This window comes from Dunckerocampus dactyliophorus, chromosome 5 (assembly GCF_027744805.1).
Source record: "Dunckerocampus dactyliophorus isolate RoL2022-P2 chromosome 5, RoL_Ddac_1.1, whole genome shotgun sequence".
Taxonomy (NCBI): Eukaryota; Metazoa; Chordata; class Actinopteri; order Syngnathiformes; family Syngnathidae; genus Dunckerocampus; species Dunckerocampus dactyliophorus.
The window spans coordinates 7226481-7240864 of record NC_072823.1 but is presented as its reverse complement, the minus strand read 5'-3'; the positions used below and the strand labels follow the sequence as shown (position 1 = coordinate 7240864).

General features: G+C 36.3%; 1 protein-coding gene across 4 annotated transcripts in view; it reads right to left on the bottom strand.

Moving 5' to 3' along the window:
* Window positions 1-14384, bottom strand: part of ptprja (protein tyrosine phosphatase receptor type Ja) — a 47384-nt gene that overhangs the window by 2875 nt on the left and 30125 nt on the right. For 3 of the 4 annotated variants that reach the window (XM_054777110.1, XM_054777111.1, XM_054777108.1), the window contains 16 exons: window positions 14112-14375; window positions 11957-12226; window positions 11619-11885; window positions 10225-10500; window positions 9999-10148; window positions 9721-9925; window positions 8032-8153; window positions 7867-7954; window positions 7755-7799; window positions 7651-7659; window positions 7474-7561; window positions 5963-6053; window positions 2590-2666; window positions 2338-2472; window positions 476-592; window positions 75-235 (listed from right to left, as the gene is read on the bottom strand). In XM_054777110.1, the coding sequence (XP_054633085.1) occupies window positions 75-235; window positions 476-592; window positions 2338-2472; window positions 2590-2666; window positions 5963-6053; window positions 7474-7561; window positions 7651-7659; window positions 7755-7799; window positions 7867-7954; window positions 8032-8153; window positions 9721-9925; window positions 9999-10148; window positions 10225-10500; window positions 11619-11885; window positions 11957-12226; window positions 14112-14375 (2365 nt within the window). The remainder of the gene's footprint in view (window positions 1-74; window positions 236-475; window positions 593-2337; window positions 2473-2589; window positions 2667-5962; window positions 6054-7473; window positions 7562-7650; window positions 7660-7754; window positions 7800-7866; window positions 7955-8031; window positions 8154-9720; window positions 9926-9998; window positions 10149-10224; window positions 10501-11618; window positions 11886-11956; window positions 12227-14111; window positions 14376-14384) is intronic. The other variant, XM_054777109.1, reaches the window with a different exon arrangement.

The following is a 14384-nucleotide window of genomic DNA, read 5'->3' as shown; positions in this document are numbered from 1 at the left end:
TAAGCGTGGAAGTGCAGGAAGTGAGACACGGCCAAACATTCCGGAAGTGTCCCCAAGTGTTGGTTGTGACATACCTGCAGTGCACCACAGTGGGAGAGTTTGTGGAATACTGGTTCATGTGCTCTCTGACCAGGTGTCTGAAGCTGATGAGAAGCTCAGTGGTTTGTGGTACTCCATGGTCAGGCCAGGCTGTGAAGTGGAACTGGCGAACTGAACGAGTCTCTGCTGTTCTCACCTAAAGGACAGAAATCCTCGTCACTCATCCACACGTGGCGTGATTTCTCTGAGTCTGAGCAGGGAATGATGATAGCAGCGTCATATAGTAAGGTGTCAAAGGTCGCTGAAGATGTATCTGTGTGCCACTCCTGTGATGCATTCCTATAAGCTGCTGTTTGCACATACTGTAGATGTGTTCATTTACAACACATAACGGATTTTAGATTTCATTTCTTTTCCATTGCGTGTAGTCCCTCACATTTTTAATGTTAAAGTCCCGAATGGTCCAGTCATCCAGTGGTATTTCAGAGGTTGTTGTTACTGAGATATATTCAAAGTGTTTGCTTCCTGAATGCCAGTACTGCTCACATTTTATCTGGAGAGAAACAACAAAACACTTCATGACTCAACAACTCATCGAGCTACATTACATTTCATAGTCAGCAGACGCCCTTGTATCACAACATCAGAAAAACACGTATCATGGATTGTATCGTCACAAAAGTTCACAGACTAAAAACAACTTTAGCAGGCAGCAACATAGATCAACAGGGGTGTCCAAACCTTTTCCACATTGTGAAAAATGAAAGGATGCATCTTTGCCACTTTGGTATTTGCCGTGTCTCCCGTGTCATTGCTAGCTAGCTTGCTTGCTAGCTTGTCAATGAATCTTCGGTTCGAAGGAGGAGGACCGCAGCAGGAGGAGTACTGCAGCAATATGTTTTAACAAGGAAACCAAAACGCTACAGTAGAGCGGAACAGCGCCAGGACATAAAGGCACTGCCACAGGAGTGAGATATGCGCGAGTGACTTCATCATTTCTTGTGTTGCTCATTAAAATTCAAATGAAGATTTGACCTTTTTTGAGAGTGTTCAGACAAGAAGAGAAATGTGAGAAAATGTTATTGCCTGACTGAGAAAAGTGTATAAAGTGTATGGTGAGGGGTTTTACAGCCTTAAAAGATATATAATAATTGTAAAAAAGTGAATTTTGCTACTATTATTAGTGTGACTGTCGCTCTTTGTTTTTTTTACGCCCATTTTTGCTGTTATTTTTTTCCCCAAATATTTCAACTTTCTTCTGAAATAATCTACATAAATTTTCTTTTCATAATATTATGACTTTATTCCCATAATATTTTGACTTATTCCTGTGATATTATAACTTTTTCCACAACCTAATTTTCCAAAACTTACAACTTTATTTAGTTTTTTTGTTTTTTATGTTACAAATTGTAAAAAAGAACATATTTTCTCTTTAATATTTAAACTTATTGCTAATAAAGAGACATTTTTTCTCATAATATTAAAAGTTTATTCTTGTGAAATTCTTGTTAGATTACAGCTCTTTTCTCTTAATATTTTGACTTTATTATTGTAGAATTACAGGGTTGTTTTCCATTTCTGCTGCTGTTTTTTGAAATATTCAAATATTTCTACTTTTTTCTTACATAATCTTCGTAAATTTTCTATTCATAACATTATGACTTTATTTCAATAATTTTTTGACTTTACTGTGGTAACATTACACCCTTCTCCGCAACCTAATTTCCAAAAGTTACAACTTTATTTTGTTGACGACTTTTAAAAAACATCTGACGAAAAATATGAATATTTCAACATTATGCTACTAAAATTACGTTATTTTCTGTTATTCTCATAAAATTAATTAATTAAAACTTTTTGCTTTTCGTATTTCGACTTTATTCTTGTAAAATTACTGCTGATTTTTATGTTTTTCCTGTTGTTGTTTTTTAGTTTTCATGTTAAATGATATTTTTAGAATGTGCCAATAAAAGAAAAACTGCCGTGGGCCACACTTTGGACACCCTTGGATAAGATTGTATTTTTATTTTTGGTAAAGTCAGACCATTTGTTGCTTTCCCCCACTGGAAAAAGTTTGGACACTCCGGTCTTATAAATATCATTGAGTAGTGGTGAGTAGCTTTACATTTTATACTAATAACACGTTTTCTAAGTGTGTGTGGGCTTAAGGCAATTGAACAACGGCAATTGAAGAGAGAAGGTGAGGAATCTCTGACTGCATTGCATTCACGAAACGCGTTGCTGCTTTGCGTTCGTTATGGCCGTTTTAAGGGTGGCTCCCGTGTCCGTACTCACTCTTCCCTGTTCGTTGCAGCGTGTCAGCATGACCAGGGTGTGCACATTCTTCTCCCAGATCATCCTCCAGAAATCCTTGACAGTGCCGGCCAAAGGACCCTGAGCTGCGATAAACTCCTTCCTGGAGTTGTAACCCTGCCAAAGCAGACAGCAGTCCATGCACAAACATCCACAGCATGAGCAATGCTCATCTACACACAACTGCTGAAGAATGATGAAGCGATGACCGAGGCAGAGAGAGTCAGTACGCACCGGCATGTAGTTAGCATTGATGTAGTCGTCATGCGGGCTCCCGTGAATGATAGAGAGTTTCACACGAGAGGAATCATCTAGTAAGTGTGAGGAGAGAGAGGAGTCGACAAGGGAACGTCAATAAAATGCTTGACTTGTTTCATTACTGCAATGCACATTCCACAATTGATTGAGATTCACTATTAAAAGATGTGTTTATAAACATAATCATGCTCAGTTTTGACTGACACTGTTGAGAGAATTACTAAGAAGTACTGTACTGCAGGGGTGTCCAAACTTTTTTTTATCAAAATCAAAGGATGGACAGGCTGTTAAGAGAAATATTAACAGTAATATGAATACAACTGGTTGGTTTCACAATCTTTAATGCACAAAATGTATCAAAGTGGTCCCTGCATTCTTTAGTTTTTCCCCTTGGCCCTCAGTGGAAAAAGTTGAGACACTTTTGATGTAGATTCATTTTAATTTTTCTACCTCTCACGTACGTGTACCTAATGTGCTTTTTTTAAAATTTTTATTGCAGTACAATCCCATTTAATGTACACAGAGCTGGCTGTCCCATTAGGCAATATAGGCGAATGCTATGGGCGCCGTGGCCTCCAGAGGGCGCAAAAAATCTAATATAATACCGTAATCCCTTGTTTTCCAAGTGGGATTCCTTACTTATAAATCAAATATTTTGGTAGTTACAGCATATAAATCTAGTTTAAGACCTTCTAAATGTTTTTTTTAATATTCATATGAATTATTACAGCCCAGTAGGCATGAAGTAACACCCCTGTAGTCACCTTTACATTCCTATTATCCAATATAATAGATAGAATCAGAGAAAATAAGACATTTAAGACATAAATAAGACTCACGCTCACGTGTGTTGCAATAAATGTGTGTGTGTGAAGTGATGTCGGAGTGGATTATGGCCGCAGCAGTAGTCCGTCTTATTATTTTGACTATTGTTATTACAATTATTTGTTATTATCGTGCCTGTTGTGACATAATTGAAACCTGCAATAAAAGCCTGTTGCTCCGGCAATCATGTCTGGTGATTGTGTGCCTCACTGTACAATACTGACACCTAGTGACCGGTTTACAATACCACATAGCATCAACTCATCTACAAAGTTGGATTTGAATTCATTTAGCTTGAAAATGCTTCATTAAGGCCAAACCCCCCCTTCCATAAAATTAGCTGAAATATGCATATTTTTTATAATAAGCTGCATTCAACCATGAAAAAGCATGACTTATTCACGAATATGTATTTGAAAACCGTGCTTGAGTGTGTGTATAACGATATTCCATCCATCCATTTTCTATACCTCTTTAGGGTTTCTCCTCTTTAGGGTCACTGGGGCATGCTGGAGCCTATCCCAGCTGACTTCGGGCGACAGGTGGGGTACACCCTTGACTGGTCGCCAGCCAATCGCAGGGCAAATATAGACAAACAATCATTCACACTCACATTCATACCTATGGACAATTTAGAGTCGCCAATTAACCTAACATGCATGTTTTTGGAATGTGGGAGGAAACCAGAGTACCCGGAGAAAACCCACACACGCACGGGGAGATCATGCAAACTCCACACAGAAATGCCCAAGGAGGAATCAAACCCAGGTCTTCCCGATCTCCAGACTGTTACTGTGTTGGCCAACATGCTAACCACTAGAGCACCGTGGGGCCCTATAACAATATTAAAACTAGTTATTCCTGTGAAAATGGAAATGGCCACATTGATACAAATGTATTTATAATTGACTAGTATTATTATTTATTCACCTAATTGCAGAATATTTATTTTGTGGCAAGAGTATTTGTTATTTTTCAGATGATTTTTTTGTATTCACTTGTAGTAAGCGTATGTAAATCGCAGATGGAGGGGGGCGCCAGACAAAATGTGGCTCAGGGCACCACTTTGTGTAGGGCATGCACGAGCAATAATGATGGAAGTGAGTGAAATGGATATATGGCAGGTAGTGTATTGACAGAAGAGTGGTGTTGTTGAAAGCAGTAGTTTTATACATACAGTACAGTATATACAGTGGTGTGAAAAAGTGTTTTCCCCCGTCCTGATTTCTTTTTTTACATGTTTGTCACGCTTAAATGTTTCAGATCATCACACAAGTTTAAATATTAGTCAATGACAACACAACTGGACATCAAAAGCAGTTTTTAAATGAAACTTTTTATTATTAAAAGAGAAACACATATGAAACCTACATGGCCCTGTGTGAAAAAGTGCCATTTCTAAAGCTTTGGGACTCCAGCGAAACACAGTGAGAGCCATTATCCACAAACGGCAAAAACATGGAACAGTGGTGAACCTTTCAAGAGTGGCCGGGCAACCGAAATTACCCCAAGGGCACAGCGACAACTCATCCATGAGGTCACAAACGACCCCACAAGAACATCCACAGAAAAACAGGCCTCAGTTAAGGTCGGTGTTGATAACTCCACCATCAGAAAGACACTGGGCAAAAACAACCTGCATGGCAGTGTTCCAAATGAAAACCACTGAACATTAAGGCTCGTCTCAATTTTGCCAGAAAACTTCTTGATGATCCCCAAGGCCTTTGGGAAAATACTCTGTGGTCTGATGAGACAGAAGTTGAACTTTTTGGAAGGTGTCTGTCCCATTACATTTGGCGTAAAAGTAACGCCGCATTTCAGAAAAGGAACATCATACCAGCAGTAAAATGTGGTGGTGGTAGTGTGATGGTCTGGGGCTGTTTTGCTGCTTCAGGACGTGCTGTGATAAATGGAACCATGAATTCTGCTGTCTAACAAAAAATCCTGAAGGAGAATGTCCGGCCATCTGTTGGTGACCTCAAGCTGAAAGCAACTTGGGTTCTGCAGCAGGACAATGATCCAAAACACAACAGCAAGTTCACTGGCTGAAGAAAAACAAAATGAAGACATTGGAGTAGCCTACTCAAAGTCCTGACCTGAATCCTATTGAGATACTGTGGCATGACCTTAATACAGGAAATGTATTGCTGGAAAACCCTCCAATGTGGCCAAATTACAACAATTCTGCAAAGATGAGTGGACCAAAATTCCCCCACAGTGCTGTAAGAGACTCATTGCAAGTTGTCGCAAACGCTTGATTGCAGCTGTTGCTGCTAAGGATGGCCCAACCAGTTATTAGGTTAAGGGGGTAATCGCTTTTTTACACAGGGCCAAGTGGGTTTGGATTTTTTTTCCCTTAATAATAACAAGTTTAATTTGAAAACTGCATTTTGTGTTCAGTTGTGTTGTCATTGACTAATATTTAAATTCAGGAAGGGGGCAAACACTTTTTCACACCACTGTACATATACTGTACGTTATATACAGTATAATACAACATATAACATATAGTTGGGTGACTCACAGGGAAGCACATTGTTGTAGCGATTCTTGGCCTTGTTTTCTTGTGTCAGTGCATTTGTTTTTGACTGACACGTACCCACGAGCTTTATGTCCTTTAAAAAAAGCACAAATATAACCAAATGTTATAATGTATACTGTCATTATTTTTTTACCCATCCAAAAGACCATGTCATACAGCTTTTAAGGCAGGGGTGTCCAAAGTATGTCCAAAATATAATTTAACAAGAAAAACAACCCCAACAACAACAGCAATAATTGAAAAATCAGCAGTAATTTCACAAGAATAAGGTCAAAATATTTAGAGAAAAAAGTTGTCATTTTACAAGAATAACATTGAAATATTATAAGGAAAAATGCCAATATTACTTGCATAAAGTTGAAATATGAAAGAAAAAAATACTTTTTTTTACAGTCGTAATATTATGAAAAACAAACAAAACAACAAAGTTGTAATTTTTGTGGAAAACATTATATTACTACAAGTATAAAATCAAAATATTATGAGAATAAAATCATAATTACAAGGAGAACATTTATAAGAAGAAAGTTGAAATATTTGGAAAATGTATAAACAATGCGAAAAAAAACGCTGCAGTTTTACAAGAATAAAGTCAAAGTAATAACAGAAAAAAGTTGTAATTTTACGAGAATAAACATTATTATGAAAAATATTGTCATTTTAATGTGAGAAAGTGACAAAACAAAATAAAGTTGTAATTTTTGAAAAAATAGGTTGGGGAAAAGCATAAAATTAAATAAAATTTAAAATTGAATAAAGTGGAATAAAGTCAAAATATTATGGGAATAAAGTCAGACTATTACCAAAAAAAATTTAAGAAGATTATTTAAGTACGTACAAAGTTAAAATAGTTGGAAAATAATAATAAAAAAAAAACAGCAGAAATGAAAAAAAACAGCTATAATTTTCACAAGAATAATGTCCAAATATTCCAAAAAAAAGGGAAAAAAGTAGTCTTCTAACGAGAAGATAAAAGTCGCAATTTTACAAGAATAAATTCGTTATATTATGAGGAAAAATAATGTCATTTTAGTAGCATTGAGTTGAAATAGTAAAGAAAGTCAAGTTTTAAAAGTTATCATACTATGAGTATAAACAAACAAACAAAACAAAATTTGGTTGGGGGAAAGGTAAATAAAAAAAATATATTGATGGAAAACAGTCAAAATATTATGGGAATAAAGTCATACTATTACCAACAGAAAATTTACAAAGATTATTTAGAAAGAATGTTGAAATAAATTGGAAAATGAACGGCAAAAATGGGGAAAAAAAGGGCAAAGAGCGAAGTTCACACTAATAATACAACTTTTCACCTATATGACAGAGCTGATGCAGTTTTTTCTTGAAATATATCTAACTTCTTAGCATATCTACATGTGTTTCTTTAGAAAATATCAAAGTGACAAAGTTGCATCCTTTTATTCTTCACTGTGTGACCCTAGTCGTGGGGTAAAAGGTTTTGGACACCCCTGCTTTAAAGAATGCGTCACCTCAAACTCTTCAGCAAAACCACAGTTGGAGTCTGCCTTTTGCTTCCTGTAGTAAGCTTCATAGTCCTCCACGCTCACTGCTGCACTCCTGCTTAGGAGAACAAGAGTCGTGAGTTGTCTGGGAACTGAGGGTCTACTTTTCCTCAACTTTTAAGTAAAAGGTAGGATCATACTCACACTTTGCCTCTAAAAAGAAAGAAAAAAAGCAATATTGACCAACACTTTGCAAGACAAATGTATTTTTTTCATTATAAATATGAGTAATAAAATGAACAATTTACCTCATGGAATGAATCTGAATGTCTGACGATTCTTTACTGGATAACCTACGGCATGGAGACGATAAGGTCAAACCTGACACGTCATCTTTACGACTTCATGATGTTGGCAAACCTTTTCCAGTAGACAATGAAGCCGATAAGAATGATGAAGAGAACACAGAAAATCCCCAGCGTTGCTCCGACAGCCACACTGATGACGACTGTAACACGGCAGAGAATGGATTAGGATGGAAAAAGGGAGGTGGTTTCAGCATTTCATCGTGAACCTCCATGGTACCTGGGTCCTGTGGGAGCTTGACTGGAGGATAGAAATTAGTGATGGAGGCCAGTGACCCTGATAACCCTGCCTTCACTAGGCTATCTTGGAGACTCAATCGAGTGAACAGTACAATGGCATACCTGCAAGATCATACAAGCCGCTGTCTTTTAGAGCATATGATTCATCTATTAGAACAGGGATGTCCAAACTTTTCCCCCCCCCGAGGGCCACATAGTGAAAAATGAAAGGATGCAACTTTGCCGGTTTGATATTTTGTAAAACAACACATGGAGGTATGCTACGAAGTTACAGTAATTTCCGGTGTATAAGATGCACCGTTGTTTAAGTAGCACCCACTAAATTTAGAGAGAAAAACATATTTGTAAAAGCCGTACCGGACTATAAGGCGCACATGTCCACATCATAAAATGGCATATTGTGGCGTGCACAAGTCTGTGAGGACCAGGCAGCTCTTGATTTGACAGGAGCCAATCAATCAAAGAAAGAGCTACCGTTTCCTCACTGACTCGCGAGCATCACAGTATTTAAATAATTAGTAGTACTTCTGAAGTAAAGGAGATGAAGTAAAGATTAGAACTTAGCTATAAATGATCCACATCCCTGTACAAGCCGCAGGGTTTAACGTTAAAGAAAAAAGTAGCGGCTTATACATTGGAAATTACCGCATATACAGTGTACTTTAAAAAAAAGTTTAATTATCTTTGCTTTTGTTCTCTCAATTTTTGCCGTTTTTCCCCCAAATATTTAAACTTTCTTCTCAAATAATCTTCGGAAAAAATGTTCTTATAATATTTTTATGTTATATATAGACAGTATATAATTGTTACTTTTTCTCCCAACCTAATTTTACAAGAATGACAACTCTTTAATATTTAAACTCTTTGCAACTAAAATGACATTACTTTTCTTCATATTTTGAGTTTATTCTTGCAAAATTTTAACTTTTTTCTCCGATTCTCTTTTTTAATACCATTACATTCGAGCTGTTTTTTTTCTATTTCTGCTGTCTATTTATTTTTTTAATTTTCCAACTATTTCAACTTTCTCATTGTAAATTGTCTTCATGTAATTATGACTTTATTCCCCTAATATTTTTGCCTTTTTCCCCAACCTAATTTTCCAAACATTTACATCTTTAATTATAAAATAATATTCTGACTTTTTTCTCGTAATATTTGTAATTTTCCACAACCTAATTTCACAAATACTAAAATTTTATTTGTGGTTTTGTTTGTTTCCCATATTGTTACGACTCTAAAAAAAAAAAAAAAAATCATTTTCTCTCATATTTCAACTATCCATTCATCCATCCATCCATTTTCTATACCGCTTCTCCTCTTTAGGGTCGCGGGGGCATGCTGGAGCCTATCCCAGCTGACTTCGGGCGACAGGCGGGGTACACCCTGGACTGGTCGCCAGGCAATATGCTACTAAAACGACGTTACGTTTCCTCATAACATAATATCACGTTATTCTTACAACTTTTTCCTCGCTAGATTAATACTTTTTTCTCTTCATATTTTGACTTTATTCTTGTGTAATTACTGCTGATTTTTCCATTTTTGCTGTTATTTTTTTCTTGTTAAATTCTATTTTTAGAATGTGCCGCAGACTGCAAATGGCCACCGGCACGCACTTTGGACACCCCTGGTGTAATAGTTATGTTTTGAAAATGAGGTTTCTTACTGGTATCTCCTATTGGCACTAAGTGCACCATTGGTGTAGCCCTCCCATTGGGAACCATCTCCTATGTCTACAAAGAAAATGGTCTCTGTGTTGCGTGACAGAAGCTTTCTCCTTTGGACTGTTGCAAGGTATACTGGGGTCTCTTTGTCGAGCCACTGTTGATATGTTTTCCCCAAGTACTGGCTCACATTAGATGTGTCAGCACCTGAAATGACAGGCAATAGAAAGCAATTATAATCATATTCATGTACAATTAAGAAGAGGAAAATGAAACCCACCGTCTATGTTGTCCGTTACCAGCACACCAAAATGAGTAATTGGCCCATGAGTGTCCAGCAGGAGGCTGGAGTTGATCTGAATGGTGAACCTGTTGTGTACTTTGTCGTCCACGCTCGTCAGTGACTCGTCGTTTATTGGAATTGGTGGGTCTATCAAAACATAAGGACTGTTTGATGTGTTTTTCCTTTCCTTACATCTTATTTTAAAAACTGAACATATCACGACCTGTGATGCCAGTCTTGCAGTGGAGAGACATCGGAGTGGCAGGTTGTCCACAGCTCAGCGTCTCCATCACCAGCTGGTATGTAGTGGAGTGGCTGAGGTTGGAGATGGTTCGGCTACAGCTTTGATTGCAAGTACTTGTCCCGATGATCATTTCCGTGTTATTTACAGTGATCCGAAAGCCATGAAACCGGCCCCTCGGCTTAGTCCACGACAGGACGATTTCTGCATTTATTTTGTCTGGGCCTTCGCATGCTGCATTTCTCACTGGGCTTGCATCTACAGCAGAAATATCAACATGGCGTTAAGTACTAACAAGTTACATTTTCTTTTTATAATATTATGACTTTATTCCCATTATATTTTGACTTTAATCCCATCATATAATTTTCCAAAAATGAAAACTTGAGTTTGTTTTGTTTGTTTCTCATAATATTACGACTTTTAAAAACATAACGTATCTTTAACATTTCAACTCTGTGCTACTAAAATGTTTTATACTTTTATACTTAAGTTTATCTCATGCATTTGCAACCTATTTTTTTCTTGTTAGAATACGACTTTTTTCTCGTAATATTTTGACTTTATTCTTGTAAAATTATAAATGTTTTTTCGCTTTCTGCTGTTGTTTTTTTAAATTCTCCAACTATTTCAACTTTCTTGTAAATTTTCTTTTTGTAATATCATGACTTTATTCCCAAAATATTCGGACTTTATTACCATAATATTCTAACTTTTTCCAATTTTCCAAAAATGACAACTTTACTTTTTTGTGTTTGTCTTGACTATTACGACTTAGAAAAAAATTTACGTATCTTTAATATTTCAACTTTATACTATTAATATTACATAATTTCTCATAAAATGGACAGGAAATAATTCACGTCAAAAAGACACTTATTTTATTATTTTGAAAAATATTTGTATACTGTATATATTTACATTTTATTAGTAGTATTAATTTTCTTTTTTAACTATTTTAATATGGTTATACTCCATTTTTTTATTATTGTATTTATTCTTTTTAGTATTTTTGTGAACATATTTTTTATAGTTAATTTGTATTACTTATTTAAATATATTTATAATATATTAAGTAACAAATAATAAAAAGATATATTTTTAAAAAATCAAAAAGACAATCTTTCTTGCTAAATGTTGTCAAATCCAATTTAAAATGATTATTTAAAAATGAATAATGAATTGAATAATGAATAATTATTCATTATTAATATAATTATTACTATTAGAATTACACAATAGTTGTATCCTCAAATTTGCGCTTGGCACATTAAATCAAAAGTCACTCCTCCGGTATGCCTGGTCTGTCTTTCCTGAACATTGTCGATTAAAAATATGACTGTGATTGCAGCACAGTGTATGCATCGTGACTCTACCTGTGCATGAGGAAATAGATGTGGGAGCACTCTGAGTTCCATCCGGAGTCTCTGAGACAACAGTAAAGTTATAGCTGCTGCCAGGCTCCAGGTTTTGGATGGTCTGCACCGTTTGCCTAGTGACACTGTCGCCACTCATCGTCCAATCAGAGCTTTGCCATGTCAAATTGTAAACATAGCCTTTCTTGTATTCATCTGGGCGAGTCCACATGACCGTGATGTTTTCCTCCGCCTCAGACGTGTTGAGAAACTTCACACGCAGAGGTTCTGATGACATTTGAGAGTCGGAGTTAAGGAAAAAGTTGATGTTAAGGGGGAGAGGAACACACACTGCTTACTTGTGGTGACCAAAGAGGAATGGACCTTTTCACTCTTAAAGCCCATGACCCCCACGGTTGTTATGGAAATGTTGTAGGGCGTCCCAGAAAGCAGGGGCTCAAATGTATGACTGGTGTTGGTCGTATTTACGCATCCATGTCCCTCGGACGGCGTACTTGTCAGCTGGTAGTAGAATGATCCTTCAGCCATCAAGGGAGCTTCTGACCACCTTACTTCGATTGAGTGTGTTGTCTTTGTCAGGATCTCCATAGGCCCGGGTGGGTTTGGAACTGTAGTGGGGATTAAAAATACAGTTTGTTAGTTAAAAAAAGCAGAGTAACGTATTGAAAAAGCAAATATCTCATCATTTGCTGAAATGGATATGAATGATCAAGTAATGTAATGTCACAGTAGTGTTTAGAGCATCGAAAACCTGTGTAGGACCTTCTAGATATGTTTTTTTATAGGGCTGTCAAATGATTTAAAATCTGATTAATCAGATTAATCACAGTTTCTAAATTAATTAATCATGATTAATCACCATTAGCAACCATGTCTGAAATATGCCCATTTTTACTGTATTTCATTAAAAGAAAGACAAATGACATCTATTCGTATGTATGAACAGCTCCAAATTAGCTGAATACGTCAATCAAGCTAAAAGATACCACACACGTCTAAAAAATATATTTGGCGAACACTAGTCTCTTTAACAGTAGCAGAACATTTTAATCACACTTTAAACCGGGTTATTATGAGCAATGAGGGGTTACGCTCAAAGACACCACGTAATTTAAGGGAAATTTACTTGTTTTCAGTTTATTTTCCAGCATACTTAAATGTAGCCAATTGTACATTCGAATTAAGAGTTGCAAAGTGAGTGATAAGAATATCCACTTTGTTTTTCTTTATCTTCCTGTTTATTCACACACATCCACACAAACACAGGGATTATAAAGCCGTTTTTGTGATGTTCGGAGTGTCCCTGAATGCATCTTGTGTTCTTGTATTGAAAATGAGGAAGTGTGGTTCCCAGGGTGAAAGGACTAGAGACGTGTGTGAGTTGGAGATACGTACAGTATATAGCATTGGAATTGTACTGCTGTTGATGTGTTCAGGTCAGAATGAAGTTAGAAAAGAGCATCTGTGTGACTGTGTGGGGACGCTCATAAAAGAGAGGCATGCTTGCTCTAGTGTGCATGCGTTAATTACACACACAAAAAGTAACGGAATTGATTAAATACATTAGTTTAACGCTGTAGATGTGTTATTTTTGACAGGCCTACTAATTAGATATTATTATATTTTGCAGATATATCAGGGGTGTCCAAAGTGTTGCCCAGGGGCCATTTGCAGCCCGCGACTGTTTTTTATTGGCCCGCGGCACATTCTAAAAATAGAATTTAACCAGAAAACTAAAAAAACAACAACAACAACAAGAACAGGAAAAATGTTAAATATCAGCGGCAGTTTTACATGAATAAAGTCAAAATACTGAGAGAAAAAAGTTGCAATCTAATAAGAAAAAGCAGTTATTTTATGAGAATAACGCCATAATATTATGAGGAAAAATAACGTCATTTTAGTACCATAAAGTTAAAATATTAAACAAATAAGATTTTTTTTTTTTGAAACAAACAAATGCTGTTTGTGTAATAAGTGTCATTTTACAAAAATAAAGTGACAAAAAATACTTTTTGTAGCATAGATTTCAAATATTTAAGTCCTAATATTAGAGAAAAATTTCGTTGAGGAAAAAGCCATAATATGAGAATAAAGTCAAAATATAATCCGAATAAAGACATAATATTACGAAAGAAAAATGTGCAAAGATTATTTAAGAAAAAAAATTAAATATTTGGAAAATTAACCAAAAAAACAATAGCAAAATTGGAGAGAAAAGGGCAAAGACAGGACTTTGGACTAATAATGTACTTTTTCCACCTACAGTATATCACAAAGCTGAGATTCATTTTTTTCTTGAAACAGTGTATATCTAACTTCTTAGCATATCTACATGTGTTGTTGCTTTACAAAATATCAAAGTGGCAAAGTTGCATCCTTTCATTTTTCACTATGTGACCCTCGTTGGAAAAGTTTGGATACCCCTGCTCGATACAGTATGACTACGGTAGTTCTATTACTGAATCTAGCATTGATACTTAGTATACTTACAGGTAGCATTAGTAACAAATTGTGATGATGCATTGAATGGTCCACTGAAGGACATGACCATGGCGCTGTAGAGGCTTCCAGCAGACAGACCCTCAAAGAGGACAGAGTTGCTGGTAGACGGCGTCAGCTTTTGCCTAGAATCCACGGTGGATGCGTTGAGATGAACAGTGTAGTGCTCTACATTGCCAGGTGGGCTCATCCATGACACCAGAACGGACATATTGGAGCCTTGACTGGAGATACCGGGTTGTACCGTCTCAGGTTCTGTTAACA